The following is a 19,049-nucleotide window of genomic DNA, read 5'->3' on the forward strand; positions in this document are numbered from 1 at the left end:
TTCTGTATATACATTAGTAATGAACTATCAGAAAGAGAAATAAAGAAAACAATCACATTTACAGTTGCATCAAAAAAGAATAAAATACCTAGGAATAAATTTAATCAAGGAGGTGAAAGAATTATACTCTGAAAACTATAAGACATTGATGAACGAAATTGAATACAAACACAGATCGAATACTGTGCTCATGGATTGGAAGAATTAATATTGTTAAAATGTCCATACTACACAAAGAAATCTACAGATTCAGTGCAATTCCTATCAAAATACAAATAGCATTTTTCACAGAACTGGAACAAATAGTCCTAAAATATGTATGGAACCACAAAAGACCCCAAGTAGCCAAAACAACCTTGAGAACAAAGCTGGAGGCAGCACATGCCCTGATTTCATACTAAACTACAAAGTTATAGTAATCAAAATTATATGGTACTGGCACAAAATCAGACACATAAACCAATGGAATGTAGCAGAGAGCCCAGAATTAAACCCATGCTTATATGGTTAGTTAATTTTTGACAAAGAAGACAATGATTTACAGTGGAAAAGAGAGTCTCTTCAATCAGTGGTGTTGGGAAAACTAGACAGCTACATGCAAGATAATGAAATTGAACCATTTTCTTATACAATTTACAAAAATAAAATCAAAATGGATTAAAGACTTAAATGTAAGGCCTGAAACCATAAAACTCCTAGGAGAAAACACAGGCAGTATGCTCTTTGGTGTTGGTCTTAGCAGTATAATTTTGGCTAAATCGCTTCAAGCCAAGGCAACAAAAGCAAAAATAAACAAATGGGACCATGTCAACTAAAAAGCTTTTGCACAGTGAAGGAAACTATCAATAAAATGAAAAGACAACGTACTGAATGTGAAAAGATATTTGCCAATAATATATCTGATAAGGAGTTAATATCCAAAAAATGTAAAGAACTCACGAGTCAATATCAAAAAAACAAACAATCTGATTTAAAAATGGGCAGAGGACTTGAATAGACATTTTCTATGAAAAATATACAGATGGCCAACAGACACATGAAAAGATGCTCAACATTAGTAATCATTACAAAAATGCAAATCAAAACCACAGTGAGATATCACCTCACTACTGTCAGAATGGCTGTGATCAGAAGTCAACAAATAACAAATGTTGATGAGGGGAACTTTTAAGATCTAATGTCTTAGCAACTTTCAAATACAATACAGTATTGTTAGCCTACTCATACTTGAAAAGGTGCTCAACCGTTACTAATCATCAGGGAAATGCAAATCAAAACCACAGTGAGATATCAACTCACACCTGTTAGAATGACTGTTATCAAGGACAAGAAATAACAAGTGTTGGTGAAGATGTGGAGAAAAGGGAACTCTTGTACCCTGTTAGTGGGAATGTAAATTGGTTCAGCCACTAGTATGGAAGTTCCTCAAAAAATTAAAAATAACAACTATTGTATAATCCAGCAGTTCCACTTTTGGCTGTTTATCAGAAGAAACCAAACACTAACTTTAAAAGATATATGCACCCCATGTTCATTGCAGCATTACTCACAATAGCTAAGATAAGGAAACAACCTAAGTGTCCATCGATGGATGAATGGATAAAGAAAACACACAGACACATACATACACACAGGAATGTTACTCAGCCATAAAAAGAAGGAAATCCTGCTATTTGTGACAACATGGATAGTCCTTGAGCGCATTATGCTAAGTGAAATAAGTCGGAGAAAGACAAATATAGATGATTTCACTTATATGTGGAATCTTTAAAAAACAAAACAAAACTGAGCTCATAGAAACAGAGAACAGATGGGTGTTTGCTAGAGGCAGAGGTGGGTGAAATGGGTGAAGGTGGTCAAAAGGTAAACTTCCAGCTATAAAATAAGTCATTGGGATATAATGTACAGCATGGTGACTATAGTTAATAATACTATATGGCATATTTGAAAGTTGCTAAGAGAGTAAATCTCATTATAAGAAAAAATTTTTGTAACTATGTATGGTGATGGATATTAACTAGATTTATTGTGGTGATCATTTCACAATATGTATTGAATCATGTTACATATCTGAAACTAATATAATGTTATATGACAATTCTATCTCATTTAAAAAGTTATATCTCATAAAAATGATTTACTAGAATAATTTGTTAATTAAAATTATTTTGTTTACTGAAAATAGCTTTGGGCAATTGCATAAAGCAGAGTTTATATTTTTCTCTTTCCATAAGAGAATGTTTTGCTCTGTGTGCTTTGTGTTTCAACCTCAGGATATTGGGTTATACAAATTAATTGTATCTTTGCAGCACTGACAGGAATAGATGCTTTAGGGATAACACATTGAATTAAGGATGGCTTCTTTTCTTTTACCACCCACATTATGTGATGAGTAGCACAGGGTATTTAAATGCTTTGGCACAGAACGTGAATAGAGCTGATCATGAAAATACAAAAAATATCTATATACAATATTGTTAACCGTAGTCACTGTGCTGTACATTAAATCCCCAGAACTTATTTATCCTATAAGTGGAAGTTTGTACCTTTTGACCGCCTTCACCCATTTCCCTCACCCCCAACACCCACCTCTGACAACCACCAATCTGTTCTCTATATCTGTGAGTAGTCCAATGCTTTTATATTCCACATGTAAATGAGATCATGCAGTATTTATCTTTCTGTCTCTGGCTTATTTCACTTAGTATAATGCCCTCAAGGTCCATTCATGTTGTCGCCAATGTCAGGATTTCCTTCTTTTTTATGGCTGAATAGTATTCTATTGTGTGTGTATATAATATAAAGAAGATACACACACCCCCCACATCTTCTTTATCCATTCACCTGTTGACAAACACTTAGGTTATTTCCATATCTTGACTATTGTAAATAATGCTGCAATAAACATTGGGGTGCATATATCTTTTCGAGTTAGTGTTTCGTATTCTTCAGATAAGTACCCAGAAGTAGAATTGCTAGATCATGCAGTAGTTCTATTTTTAATTTTTTGAGGAATCCCCATACTGTTTTGCGTAGTGGCTGAACCAATTTACATTCCCACCAACAGTGTATAAGAGTTCACTTTTCCCACATCCTCGCCAACACTTGTTATCTCTTGTCTTTCTGATAATACCCATTTTAACAGGTAAGAGATGATAATCTCATTTTGGTTTTGATTTGCATTTCCCTGATGATTAGTGTTGTTGAGTACCTTTTCATGTACCTGTTGGGCATTTGTATGTCTTCTTTGAAAAAATCGTTGTTCAGTTCCTCTGCTCATTTTTTAACTGGATTTTTTTTTTTTTGCTAATGAGTTGTATAAGTTCTTTGTATACATAGATATTAACCCCTTGTCCGATATATGATTTGCAAATATTTTCTTCTACTTCATAGGTTGCCTTTTTATTTTCTTGATAGTTTCCTTTGCTGTGCAGAAGCTTTTTAGGTTGATGTAGTTCCATTTGTTTATTTTTCCTTTTGTTCCTTGATCTTTTGGTGTCATATCTAAAAAATCATTGCCAAGATTGATGTCAAAGAGCTTACCCTGTATGTTTTATTCTAGAAGTTTTATGGTTTCAGGTTTTATGTCCAATTCTTTAGTCCAATTGAGTTGTTTTCTGTGTATGGTGTAAGATAGAGGTCCAATTTCATTCTTTTGATTGTGGCTGTCCAGTTTTCCCAAAACCATTTATTGAAGGGACTATCCTTTCCCCAGTGTATATTCTTTAGCTCCTTTGTCGTAAATTAATTGACCATATATTCATCGGCTTATTTCTGGGCCCAAATTTCTTCTTTGTAATTAAGATTCATCATTTAAAAATTTAAGGTTAAATTTTACAAAGTGGTATATTTAAATGGTTTACAAATTCAAAGAGTACTACAAAGCTTATAACAGAGAAAGCAACGGTTCCTTGCCCCACCCTGCCCCACCTTGACTCTCCTTCCCTACAGAAAACCACTTTCAACCCTGTTAGTTCTTCTGGTGCTGTACTCTATATTCTTCAGTAACATATTTTTGTTTTCTTTATTTTTTATTGAGTTACAATTAATATACCATAAAATTTACCTTTTAAAAATGTATGATTCAGTGACTTTTAGTGTACTCACAACATTGTGTAACTATCATCACTATTTAATTCAGAATATTTTCATCACCAAAAAAAGAAATCCTGTTCCTATTAGTAGTCATTCCCCATCTTTGTTTCCCCCTTCAAGCCTCTGGCAAACATAATCTACTTTTGTCTCTATGGATTTGCCTATTATGGACATTTCCTATAAATGAAGTCACGCAATAAGTGGCCTTTTGTGTCTGGCTTCTTTCACTTAGCATGTTTTTGAGGCTCATCCATGTTGTAACAAGTGTCAGTATGTTATTCATTTTTATGGCCAAATAATAGTTCATTGCATGGATATACCACATTTTGTTTACCTGTTCATCAGTCAGTGGACATTTAAGTTGTTTCCATTTTTAGACTATTATGGATAATGCTGCTATGAACATTCATGTACAAGTTTTTGGGTATATACCTAGAAGTGAAATCACTGAACGATATGGTAACTCTATGTTTAACTTTTTAAAAAAATTTTATTTTTTTCTGTTTCTTTTAATTGAAGTATAGTTGCTGTACAATATTATATGTTACATGTGTACAGTATAGTGATTGATAATATTTAAAGGTTATACTCCATTTATAGTTATTATAAATTATTGGCTATATTCCCTGTGTTGTACAATATATCTTTGTAGTTTATTTTATACCTAATATTTTGTACCTCTTATCACCTACCACTGTATTGCCCCTCCCCTCTTCCCTCTCCCCTCTCCCCACTAGTTTGTTCTCTATATCTGTGAGTCTGCTTCTTTTTTGTTATATTCACTATTTTGTTGTATTTTTTTAGGTTCCACATATAGGTGATATCATTTGTCTTTCTCTGACTTATTTCACTTAACATAATGACCTCCAAGTCCATCCATGTTGCTGCAAATGGCAAAATTTCTTTCTTTTTTATAAGGCTGAGTACTATTCCATTGTATATATATATACCACATTTTCTGTATCCATTCATCTCTTGATGGGCACTTAGGTTGCTTCCGTATCTTGACAATTGTAAATAATGCTGCTATGAACACTGTAGTGCACATATCTTTTAGAATTAGTGTTTTTGTTTTTGTTTTTTACATATATCCAGGAGTGGAATTGCTCGGTCATATGGTAGTTCTGTTTTTAGTTTTTTTGAGGAATTTCCATACTGTTTCCCACAGGCCGAACCAATTTACGTTCTCACCAGCAGTGTAGGAGGGTTCCCTTTTCTCCACATCTTTGCTAACATTTGTTATTTGTGTTCCTTTTGATGATAGCCATTCTGACAGGTGTGAGGTGATATCTCATTGTGGTTTTGATTTGCAGTTCCCTGATGATTAGTAAGCGATGTTGAACATCTTCTCAAGTGCCTGTTTGGCCACCTTCATTTCCTCTTTAGAAAAATGTCTATTCACTTCTTCTGCCCATTTTTTAATTCAGTTGTTTGTTTGTTTTTAATTTTGAATTGTATTAGCTGTTCATATATGTTGGATATTAATCCCTTATCCGTCTTATCATTTGCAAATATCTTGTCCCATTCAGTAAGTTGTCTTTTCAGTTTGTCCATGGTTTCCTTTGCTGTGCAAAAGCTTCTAAGTTTAATTGGGTCCCCTTTATTTATTTTCGCTTTTATTTCTTTGCTTTAGGAGACGGATCCAAAAAAATATTGCTGTGATTTATGTCAAAGAGTGTTCTGCCTATGTTTTCCTCTAGGAGTTGTATAGTATCCAATCTTACATTTAGGTCTTTAATCCATTTTGAGTTTATTTTTGTATATGGTGTTAAGAGAATGTTCTATTGATAATTTCATTCTTTTACATGTAGCTGTCCATTTTTCCCAGCACCACTTATTGTAGAGACTGTCTTTTCTCCATTGTATATTCTTGCCTCCTTTGTCATAGATTAATTGAGCGTAAGCATGTGGGTTTATTTCTGGGCTCCCTATCCTGTTCCATATGTTTAACTTTTTGAAGAACTGCCAAACTGTTCTACACAGCAGCTATACTATTTACAATCCCACCAGCCATGTGTAAGGGTTCCAATTTTAACATATCTTCATCAACACTTGTTATTATCTATCTTTTTGATATAGTCTTCCTGATAGGTGTGTGAAGTGGTATTTCATTGTTCAACAACATACTTTCAACTTTTTCTTTTAACCTTTTGCTTTTAGACTTTATCTATTAGCTTCTTGATATGGTAGGTGAGGGTTTAGCTGTCTACCACCTCCTCCCTGAAGCACACTAACCCTTCCCTTTCCCCATCCTTCCTACTCTCCAATCTGCTCTACCGGAGCTAGGTCAGAATTCATTGTTATGACTTAGTATTGTTTGCATCGAACGCTATGGTATTATGATTACATTTTCTTTCTTTTGATTTTTCTTGGGTTAAAAATTATTTTTTTTCCCCTTTCCCCTCTGTATATATCATTATTATTTCCAGATTTTTCTGTCAGCCTCTCAATATCCCTCTCAAAACAGTTAAACATTGGTGACTCATCAATTCCTTTTTCTCCTGGAGTCTTCCAGTGTCCTGTTCCACTTTGGAATGATTTCTTTCTAGGCCTGTGGCATAGATGACATCTTGAGACCTTTTTTCACTGTCATCTTGGGAAATTAGTGAGACTTTTAACCTCTTGATTGATCTAAATTTCTAGTCTTTTCTCTCCCATTTAACATCTCTGTTACTTTATTCTAGATCTGGAAGATTTCCTCAACTTTATTTTCAAACTCTTCAATTTTTACTTTCCTAAATGAAAAAGGATGACATAACATAATTTCCAGATTTCTTTACTATTCTTTAAATATTCCTTTTATATTTTTCATGGGTACAATATCTTCTGTATTTCCAAGGATATTAGTGATAATGTCTTCAGTTTCTTTCAAGTTTCTTTTTTCTCTCTTTTAGCCACTTGCCTTTTATATTAGAAACTTTCCTCAGATGATCCTTTGTTTGTTCACATTTAAGAGGGAGACTATACAAAGCTGTTTGGAAGCATAGACACGGGATGGTTGCTAACATTATCTGAAGATTTGCTGAAAGACAGGCACTGATCTAAGTACTTTATTTGCATTATCTTAACAGATCTTTACATTTGTCCTGTGAGGTTCTAATTTCACAGATGAGGAACATCTTGAGGCTTAGATGGTACAACCCGAAGGAGGGGAACCCAGATCTGTCTGCCTTCGTATGATTTTTTTATCCATGATATTCTGTTTCCCTCCCTCCCTCCCAGTAAATGATTTGTGAATACCAGGAAAACGCTTTGTGAATACCAGGAAAACTCTTGAGAACCTTAAAGTCAGATAGAAACAAGACAGACAAATGTAATCATCCAAACACAAAATTGCAGCAATTACAGAATTGTGTTGAGAGAAAATGGTGAATATGATTGTTTAGGAGGGCTGGGGAATGGTCTGAGTGATGTATCCTTTTTTTTTCTACTAATCTCTTTTCCAGGAAGCCCGGTACATGACTTGGAAATATTAATATTTATGTGAGGCTTGTTCAAACAGGACTAGAAAAAAAGAAGTAGTAAGTAATACGCTAAATTAAAGGAAGCATCATGGGTGATTTTATAAAACAGTAAAGAAAGTAGGAAGTGTTATTTGGGAAGATCAGTATTGCACACATGATACAGCAGTGATTGATTATAACGCTATTTCTCTCAAATATCTTTATATTAGAAATTGTAAACCCTTTATACTGTTTAATAGTATAGCAAAAAAATTATATATACATGTGTGTGTATTTTTTGATGGCCTCTCAGAAAGTTTACTTAGCTCAAGTTTGTCAAACTGCACTTCCTCAGTTTGAACGGTGCTGTTCCTAAATACATAGCTATAAGAATCCCTGTCAGTGAAAGTCCATATGTGTCACCAGTTAAACATTTTTAACCAAAAGCAATCACTCTGTGAAAATATTTTAAGGATGGTAGGAAGAGGCAAAATATAATTTTTTTAAAAAATATTTTTATTTGAGTGACAAAGATTTACATCTCTTATTATTAGAACTGTCCTTTCATTTTTACAGAAAAGAAATATATCCTGTGTATGTGTACTTTGTCTTGTAGAATTTTTTTTCCTATTGAATTAATTATTACAGCTTGCTAAATAACTCTTGTGAAGTAAGCATAAAGGAGTATAATTAACTGGAGCTACAAGCAGTGATAGTACAATAGGAGGCAGATGTACCTACTGAAGGATAAAAATAATTACTTGAGAAATAGTTAAGTTAGAGTATTTCTGTGATAAGACAATTTTCCCCCTTTCGTTTCAATATTCACAGCATCCCACCATGAAATGTTCAGTTATGGCTAAGAGCCCTTTCCCCTAAAAGGAATAACCTTGTTATTTAGTGAAGTACGTATTCACATTAACATCAGGGTTAATATTGTGAGCTCTCTTTTCCTCATTGTAAGCATATCCTGTATTCTTTGGTGAGAGGAATATGCTGTACTTTTTGTGTTCTAAAGGCTTATGATTCCTTATTTTTAATTTAGGAAAAGCTCAAAGGCATAAATATTAATTACTAAGTTCTGAGGTATAGCTGTCTTTTATCTTCGGAAACATCAATTTCATATATGTGAAAACCAGTAGGATATAAAAAGGTTCAATTTGGTCTCAGCACTTTGCAGTGTAAGCTTCTGCAAGACAGCAACTGTTTTATTGTTATTTATGTGTGTCTTTTGAATTTTCTGTATGTTGAGGAGTTACTGTATGTAGCAGACACACCCCAAAATCAAAGTGGTTTGCCCTAATAAAAGTTCATTTCTTGCTCACTTTTCAGTCTAGAGAGGTTGATTGGCCTTCCACGTGGTCATTCAGGAGCCCGTACACCTTTTATCTTATGACTCTGCCCTCCTTTGCATTCTGGAATCCTCACCATTCAGCTGGTATGGAGAAGTTATACTCATTTATTATCCACTCTCCTCCAGAAGCGACACCAGTGGTGAGAGGTATCATGTAGTTCCATCGCAGTGTCAGCATGCTGCGAGGGGTGGTGGTGGTTGGGGACAAGGGGCTTCCTGCAACTTCTCCCAGGTTTAACATTGTGCTTTGGACAGGGAGGCTGAATCTTCGGTGGTCCATTTACTGCTCTGCTAAAAGATACTACTTCCCCTTTCATAATATTATTCAAAGGTGGTAATATTAGCTACCTCTAGGTTGTCAGAAAACAGGAGGCAAAGGACTCCATGCCACAAATTCTTTACCCTATTCTTTAATTTCTCATTTCATTTTTTTTTAACATCTTTATTGGAGTATAATTGCTTTACAATGGTGTGTTAGTTTCTGCTTTATAACAAAGTGAATCAGTTATACATATACATATGTTCCCATATCTCTTCCCTCTTGCATCTCCCTCCCTCCCACCCTCCCTATCCCACCCCTCTAGGTGGTCACAAACCACCGAGCTGATCTCCCTGTGCTATGCGGCTGCTTCCCACTAGCTATCTGTTTTACGTTTGGTAGTGTATATATGTCCATGCCACTCTCTCACTTCGTCACAGCTTACCCTTCCCCCTCCCCATATCCTCAAGTCCATTCTCTAGTAGGTCTGTGTCTTTATTCCCGTCTTACTCCTAGGTTCTTCATGACCTTTTTTTTTTTTTTTCTTAGATTCCATATATATGTGTTAGCATACAGTATTTGTTTTTCTCTTTCTGACTTACTTCACTCTGTATGACAGACTCTAGGTCCCTCCACCTCACTACAAATAACTCAATTTCGTTTCTTTTTATGGCTGAGTAATATTCCATTGTATATGTGTGCCACATCTTCTTCATCCATTCATCTGTGGATGGACACTTAGGTTGCTTCCATGTCCTGGCTATCTCATTTCATTTTAAACCACAAAATATTTAACCAATTTGAGTCATTTAATCATACGGTCACTGAATCATAGTTTTAGAACTAGCTGAGGTATTAGTGCAATCTCTTCATTTGATAAATTAGGGAATAGGCTCAGAGAAATGGAGAGGCATTCTTAAGGTCACTACATGCCAGAACTAGGAAAAACAAGTTTCCCAACCTCCAGTCTAGTATTTTCTCCTCTGTACTATGTTATCTTTGAGGGGCCTTCTTTTACAAATTCATGTCTCCTAAATTAATACAAATTGTTTCCCCAGTTTTCTGTCCTTTGACTACCTTCCTAAGATACTTACCCTGGAGAAAGGGGGATTTTAATTGATATAGAAGAGAATTAGTGATCTGAAAAGCATTTGTCGTATTGTTATTGTTGGGTCCTGTAATGGAGTGCCATACTGACTTTGCAGGCCCAAGGAAGAATGCCCCAGAGATTGGAGGGGCTGCAGGTAAAGGAGGGCTGCAGAGTCAAGTGGGGCCTCTTTCAAAATTTTGTCTATGGCCAGCTCAGACCTTAGGGAACATTTATGTTAACTTAAGACAAAGAATACACCTCTTCCACTTCTATTGACTTAGAAAACAGATTAATTCAGCTGAGAGGTCTTTAAATTCAATGAAATTTTTCGCTAATGATTAGAGAAACACAAATCAAAACTACAATGAGGTATCACCTCACACCAGTCAAAATGGCTATCATCAAAAAATCCACAAACAATAAATGCTGGAGAGGGTGTGGAGAGAAGGGAACCCTCCTACACTGTTGGTGGAAATGTAAATTGGTACAGCCACTATGGAGAACAGTATGGCGATTCCTTAAAAAACTAAAAATAGAGCTACCATATGACCCTGCAATCCCACTTCTGGGCATATATCCAGAGAAGAACATGGTCCAAAAGGTTACATGCACCCCAGTGTTCATTGCAGCACTGTTTACAATAGCCAAGACATGGAAGCAACCTAAATGTCCATCAACAGAGGAATGGATAAAGAAGGTGTGGTACATATATACAATGGAATATTACTCAGTCATAAAAAATAATGAAATAATGCAGCAACATGGGTGGACCTAGAGATTGTCATACTGAGTGAAGTAAGTCAGACAGAGAAAGAGAAATATCCTATGATATCACTTATATGCAGAATCTAAAAAGAAATTATACAAATGAATGTATTTACAAAACAGAAACGGACTCACAGACTTAGAGAATGAACTTATGGTTACCAGTGCGGGAAGGATGGAGGGAAGGAATAGTTAGGGAGTTTGGGACTGACATGTACACACTACTATATTTAAAAAGGATAACCAACAAGGACCTACTGTATAGCACAGGGAACTTTGCTGAATGTTATGTGGCAGCCTGGATGGGAGGGGAGTCTGGGGGAGAATGGATACATGTATATGTATGGCTGAGTCTTTTTGCTGTGCACCTGAAACTATCACAACATTGTTAATTGGCTATACTCCAATATAAAATAAAAAGTTTAAAAATAAAAAAAATAAATACAGTGAAATTTTAAAATTTAATTGTTTAATTCTGTCTGTTCATATGTAATTCCAAACTTAAAAGTGCTATTTTATTTTAAATAACTCCCCCCCCACATTTAAATAATTCCCCACCATAAAGTAATATAAATTCATTGTAGAAAATACAGAAAAGTATATTCTTTAAATGACATGTAATTTCATTTCCTAATAGTAACCACAGTTATCACAGGTTGTGCCTAGATTTGGGTAGTTGGTTTAATTGTTTGTCTTCACTAGAATGTAAACTTCCAGAGGATCAAAGCTTGTCTTCTTTTGTCTTTTCATCTCCATGGCTCAGCACAGTGCCAGGAATGTAATAGGCACTCAATAAAATATTTGGTGAATGCTTATTATGATTCTGGAGAGTGATGAGACTGGTTTTCAAGTGATGGTTTTGGAATTTTTCTCATGGCTTTTCAGTCTCACCTCACACAAGTGACACACATGCAAGAGTAGGAAAGAGTAAAGGAGTCTAAATTTAAGCCAGAAATGTTTTTCTTTAAATTTACTTTGATCACAGTAGATCACTAGTGGCAAAGAGAAGGGCCCAAAACTTAGTTGCAGACAAAAGAAAGATACAGTTTATTGCTTTATAAGCTGGTTCATTGTAGCTCTCATATCTTTTCCTCCTTCCACTTCCATTTTCCTCCTGTCCTTCCTCCTCTACAGAATTTAGCATCAGGACCATAGTGTGAAATAAGTCTTGCCACCTTCAGATTCAACTTGTTGCCTTTTAAGGACTCTGAGGGTAGGATAGAAGGTCGATTTTTATTTTATTTATTCATTCATTCGTTCATTCATGTTTTGGCTGCACTGCCCGGCATGTGGGATCTTAGTTCCCCGACCAGGGATCAAACCCATGCCCCATGCAATGGAAGCGTGGAGTCTTAACCACTGGACTGCCAGGGAAGTCCCTTATTTTTAAATGTAAAATTTCCTCCCCTGCATAAGCCCACCAAAAGACTACAGATTTTCCAGTGGAACTCAGGCAGTGTGTCTGTGTACATTTTATGTGTATGTATATAAAATGTTTATATATGTAAATATCTATATATAAATATATGTGTGTATGTTTATATATCTGTATATGTAGTGCTACCTGGTTACTTAGGTAATGGGGTAGAAATGTTAAATACGTGATTGTTGGATTCTCTCTAAAATCTGGGCTCTATCAGGTTGTCTTGACTTTTTTGATAGAAAGTTATATAGGTTCTTTGGTAGTTGGATAAAACTCTCACAATTGCTCTATCCCTGGCCTCTTGGGAGCACATAAGTGAATATTTAATGGTTCTTTTCTAGTACAGCATGGATGCTTAAAATATTGATTGTGGTCATCCAGTTGTGTGGTTATTGGTGTTCTTCTATAAGAACAATAACTCACAGCACAGTTCTTTATTTTAGAACATTCTGCCTTGCTTTGTCCCTGATAATGTAAAGGTGGGCTGATTTCTAGTGAAGACATTATAAAAATTGGACATGACTTAGAATCACAAAAAAGTTTATTCATCTCTGGGGACATTCTCAAATAAATAATTTATGTTATATTTACGTACTTGGAAGTTCAGGCATATAGGTTAGGAGACCACCCTTCCTAATTTTTTACAGTAAGTGGCTTCCCTTTTCTGAAACACAAGATCAGAACGGGTTGAGGGGAGGGAGATCCTGAGAGGCCAAGTTAGGTGGAGGCAACTGTGCAGGTGGCACTAGGACAATATCGTGGAGGGGAGACACCCTCACTGCCATCACAACTAATACCTCACTAATGTTCCAAGTCGGGAGGTGTGGGGATTGCTTTGCACTCTCCCTTCCCAGGAGAGTCCAATGTGCAGCCAAGGTGAGGATGCTTGCAAAGCTCAAATAAGCTGCAGAGAGAATGTATTATGTAGCTACTGGCTTTAGTTGGACCTCATCAATTATAATTAACCAGTTGGGAACTCCTGGATGAAATTTAAGGTTCATTCAGTAGTGAATGTACATCGAGCCTCAATCTTGTACCAGATTCTTATTAGTTACTAGGAATAGAAAGATAAATAAGATATGGTTGATAAAGGAGCACAGTCTAGTGGAGGAGATAGAAATAATAACAAATAATGTAATACAGGGCGCATAGGGTATTAAAAAAGAGGTGTCTAGGGTATTACTGGAAATACAGTAGAAGGAGCAGTTAACTCTGCTTGAGGTTTAGGATGTGGGATGAAGTGGGAATGAAATGAGAAATGGTCAGGTTTTCACAGAGGAAGTGATGAATTAAGAGTTTATCAGGTAGAAAAGGAGAGAAAAGAGGAGGTTTTAAAAAAAGTTTATAACATGCAAAGATGTGAAGAAATTGAATAAGTGTTGAGGGATTGGTTGGAAAGCAAGATGCCTTTCAGATATTTGTAGGTTTTGCATCTAGAAAAGTAGATCAGAGTCAGGTGGTGAAGTGCCTTATAAACCACATTCAGGAATATGGATGTTATCTTGCATGCTGTGGTGTCACAGGGTCAAATGCATACAGGGACTAAGTAGATTATCTTAAGAGTGAAGATCAGGTGTGAAGCAGCTGATAGCATTGGAGGCTCTAGTAATCTGGATGGCATGGACCTTGTTTAAAGGCATTTAAGTAAGAAATGTTTTTTAAAGTTTAAATTTAAACTAAAATGTAATACTATTTAGGTCAAATAAATCTGTGAAATTCAACCTTCAAGTGCCAGTCTGTAGTACCTTCAGTATAAGAGCCCAGTAAGGATAATAAGGAAAATTGGTAAGATCTTTATAGCATTTCTAAAGAAGTATTGCAGAAATATAATTAAGAGTTGAGGTTGGGCTGGAAATGTGGAGGTGAGAACATAGTAAAAAGGTTAGTGTAGTAATCTAGGTAAAGTGTTCCAGCAAGCCACCAATGCTTTCAAACAAGGTAGCTTGCACTGGTTGGCTATTCAGTCCCTCTGCTGTTAAGCTGCCATCATTGATCATACCCTCTGCCCAGCTCTGTTGTCATGTTGCTATACTGCTCCCCATCTTCATGTCATTTGTCCTGTTCTACTTCTCTGTGTGTTGAACAAGGTTTTGTTTGTTTCTCCATTGGTTCAGATTCTTAGATGAACACTCTGATGTTTCATAGAAACTTTCTTCTATTTCATCTGTAATTTAGCACTTTGGCATCTGGCTCCTGCTCTCAACATCTCACACTGGAAAGATTCACCAAAGCAAGCTACTGGTTTTTACAATTGTTGTCTTCAAAGCCTGACAGTCTTTGGGAACTGGTTTAGTCTTGGGTGGAGAACCACCATTTTTCTTTTTTATACTATGCTGGTTACTATCACCATCAGAAACACACTGCATTTGTTTAGAAGACGCCTTGATGAAATAGTTTCATTGGAACCTTACTTTGTTTTTTTGTCTACTCTTGTTTTCTTCAGGTCCTATCACTGAAAATGAACAAGTATTAACATTTTACCACATTTATATTGCTTCTTGCATCCTCCTCCTTCCTGTATTTAGCTGGGTTATATACATTGTAAACTCTTAGTCTTTTATGTCTAAAACCATTTCTTAAATGGTAGTTTAGCCAGTATGAAACTCCAGGATGGCATCTATTTTCCCTTAGCACTTGAAGATCATTAGCTTCATTGTATTTTGGGTGCTGTTGCTGCTAAGAAGTTGCTGTCAGCATAATTATGCCTTTGCTGGTAACCTATCTTTTCTTTTATGATTTTTCTCTTTATTCTTGCTGTTCCGTAGTTTGATTGCAAGGTATTTAGATATAGATTAGTTTTTTATTTATCCTGTTTATTTGTTAATGTATATTTTCAACCTAAGGACTCCTATCTTTATTGGAACATTCTTAGCCTTTTCTCAGTATTGCCTCTGCCATTCCCACTATTCTAAACTTCTAGAATTTCTTTCTTTTTTTTTTTAATAAATTTATTTATTTATTTTTGGCTGCTTTGGGTCTTTGTTGCTGTGCGTGGGCTTTCTCTAGTTGCGGCGAGCGGGGACTACTCTTTCATTGTGGTGCACAGGCTTCGCATTGCGGTGGCTTCTCTTGTTGCGGAGCACGGGCTGTAGGCATGCGGGCTTCAGTAGTTGTGGCACACGGGCTCTAGAGCGCAGGCTCAGTAGTTGTGGCGCACGGGATTAGATGCTCTGCGGCATGTGGGATCTTCCCAGACCAGGGCTTGAACCCGTGTCCCCTGCGTTGGCAGGCGGATTCTTAACCACTGCACCACCAGGGAAGCCCTAGAATTTCTATTAGGTGTGTGTACTTCTCAATCTATCTTCTATGTCTCTTACCTTCTTTAAAAATATTATCACTTTATTTCTCTGTACTACATTCAGGGTCAGTTCCTCAGTAATATTTTTCATTAGACAACTGTCACTCTTTGGACAGGTTTCTAGATAAATCACTGGATCAGGAGTTTATGGCTGGTGACCTTTTATAATATATGTATGTAGGTAGGAAGGTAAGTAGGTAGGTAGGTAGTTAAATAGGAGGACGGGTCATCTGCTGATAATGAAAGATACCAGAGTAAAATGAAGGAGACAGAGAAAAGTGGTGAAGGTCACTGAGATGAGTAATATCATTCATTTCTTGGTTAAAAAGCTTTTATCTAAGATTTTTAAAAGTAAAAATCTAAGTAAAAGAACTGATAATCATAGTCTTTATGTTTTCCCTAAGCATTAAAGAGAACTTAGTTGTATTAGCTGAAAATGTGAGTTTGTTTTGTTTTTAACTTTATGTTGGCAGAAGATAAAGAAAAGAAGAGAGGTATGAGAATTAGAAGACCTGTATTTCATTCGGTCTTGGTTTTGCCAGAACTTTCGATGAGTTATGTAACTTTGCCAGGATGTACCTTGCCTATTTTTTGGTATTGTATTGTTTTTATGAAGATAGTTGAGATGATTGATTATAAAAAGGTTTTGAAAACCATAAGCATTGTTCATAAGATACAGAGATGCAAGAGTAGTGTAAACCACAGACTTAAGTTGTTTTGGAAGTATCATTTTTATGCTTATTTTCTCTAAATTAAAGTGGATAATGTGTTAGAAATATAGTATTGTTTTAAAGGAGATATATGTATGCTTTTTTTTTTAAAATAGTGTAAGTATTTTATTTTACTTGGTTTGTCCCAATGAATTTACTTGGTAAAGTATTTTTAGAAAAACATGTGGATGAAATATTAGCCATTTAAATTAGATCATATCTGTATTCAACATCTATATATGAATAATTTATAGAGCTTTATTGTAAGTGCAACGGTTCTATGTAATCTAAAGCAGATGATGTTTTGTTCTTTTAAAGGCGCTAGAACTAAATTTTATTATTTGATTTAAGATAACTTAAATTATACGTAATCTTTTTCTTGTTTGGCAGGCAACCAGATAAACTGGTGGTGGTTTGGACGAGAAGAAGCCGAAGGAAGTCTTCCAAGGTTTGTCTGTTTTCTAAATTTCTTACCCAAATGTTGAATTTGACCTTTGGTCAAATTATTAAGCTTCTCTGGTCCCAGTGAAGAATATTTTAAAATATTACTTGATATTTTGGGTTATTTCTTATTATCTAATGTACTAAAATGATTGATCAGGCACTGTATGTAATCTTGTTACTGCAGTTCCTAAAGCAGGAGCCAGTTACCTGAGTTTTTTTGGATTTGGTAGCCTTGAATAACATAATAGTTATTTAACTTCTCTGTGCTAGGATATCATGAAATAATGATTAAATAAATATCACTTACAAAATTGTACGTAGGATTACTTTATTCAGATTCCAAGAGGATGAAGTTAGGACACACATAAGGAATGATGAGTTATCTGAGTCCATTGCTGGGTTACTGAAGAGGAGTTGGATTTTTCAAAGGTTTTAATTTTTTGTTCTTATGGCTTTGTGGGGAGTGGAACAGAATTTTATTTATTTATTTATAAATTTAAAAAAAAATTTTTGGCTGTGTTGGGTCTTTGTTGCTGCACGTGGGCTTTCTCTAGGTGCGGCGAACGGGGGCTGCTCTTCGTTGCGGTGCACGGGCTTCTCATTGCGGTGGCTTCTCTTGTTGCAGAGCACAGGTTCTAGGCGCACGGGCTTCAGTAGTTGCGGCACATGGGCTCAGTAGTTGTGGCTCGCGGGCTCTAGAGCGCAGGCTCAGTAGTTGTGGCTCACAGACTTAGTTGCTCCGCGGCACGTGGGATCTACCCGGACCAGGGCTGAAACCCCTGTCCCCTGCATTGGCAGGCAGATTCTTAACCACTGCGCCACCAGGGAAGCCCAGAACAGAATTTTAAAATGTTTAATAACAAATCTAGATATTTTTAAAATTCCAATCTATAGACGAGTAAGTATGAGTATATTTTTATAAGCATACAATAACTACAAGCATGTTTATTGAATGTTGGTTTTTCCGTAAGTAGGCTTATATAAAGAAAAATTTATTCATTTTAACTGAAATTAAATTTTAATTTAATTAAATTTCAGAATTTAAAATTTTTTAAGGACATCTTTTTAAATTTTATTTTTATTGAATTAAAATTTATATACGGTATAAGTCACAGATCTTAATTACACAATTTTATGAGTTTTGATCAATATATAGTTGTATAATTACCACTCCTATCAAGATATAGACTATTTTCATCACCTTTTTCCTTTGAGTCCTCTTCCAGTCAATTTCCAGTCCTTAGAGGCAACTACTATTCCGATTTTTCTATCACCATAGGCTATTTTTACCTGTTCTTAAATTTCACATAAATAGAATCATACAAAAGTACTATTTTATGTCTGGTTTCTTTTGTGCAGCATGTTTTCGAGATTTATTCATGCTATTGTGAATGTTGGTAGTTAACTTTTTTCATTGCTGAGCAGTATTCCATCATGCGCATGTACTGCAGTTTGATTTTTTATACATCTGTCGATGAACATTTGATTTGTTTCCAGTGAATATTCTGAGTATTCATCTATTGTGAATAAATCTGTTGTAAACATTACTGTTCAAGTATTTTGGGGGACAAATGTTTTCTCTTGGACGAATAACTTGGAATGTAATCAATGGGTAATAGGGTACGTACATTTTGAACTTTTAATATACCCCCACCAGCAATATAGGAAAGGTCCAGTTGCTTACCTCATGAATAGCATTTTCTTCAAAGCATTCATTTGTAGTTTGGGGGCATTATATTTTGGACATGTAATATTTTCTTATCTATTTATTTATGAGAAGGGGTTCTAAAAATAGACTTAGGGTCTTCTGTCAGTTTTGCTCAGTGGGTCTTAAGCTTTTGTGAAAAGGAACAATATTAGGCCATCCACTAAATATGATAGAAGAATCTGAATATAACTATAAACATTAGAAATCGACCCTAAATGTTTTTAGCTATCAACAAAAAGTGATTTCCCTCTTTTAGAAACTAGATACTAATTGTTTTCTTAAAACATTATGAAGCATAATGAAATGCTGTAGATTAAAGGTCAATTCAGAATACCCATATTTGAAATTAAGTATACTTTTTTTTTTTTAAAGTTACTTTTGATTCTATTTGGTTTTTTTTTAAAATTTTATTTATTTATTTATTTATTTATGGCTTTGTTGGGTCTTCATTTCTGTGCGA

The 19,049-nt window shown here is 35.3% G+C and overlaps 1 protein-coding gene across 1 annotated transcript in view; it reads left to right on the forward strand.

The window, feature by feature from the left end:
• EHBP1 (EH domain binding protein 1) overlaps positions 1–19,049 on the forward strand; it is a 331,743-nt gene that overhangs the window by 40,094 nt on the left and 272,600 nt on the right. Inside the window, exon 3 of the mRNA XM_061210795.1 lies at positions 16,828–16,885. Coding sequence (XP_061066778.1) covers positions 16,828–16,885 — 58 coding nt within the window. The remainder of the gene's footprint in view (positions 1–16,827; positions 16,886–19,049) is intronic.

This window comes from Eubalaena glacialis, chromosome 14, assembly GCF_028564815.1.
Source record: "Eubalaena glacialis isolate mEubGla1 chromosome 14, mEubGla1.1.hap2.+ XY, whole genome shotgun sequence".
NCBI lineage: Eukaryota > Metazoa > Chordata > Mammalia > Artiodactyla > Balaenidae > Eubalaena > Eubalaena glacialis.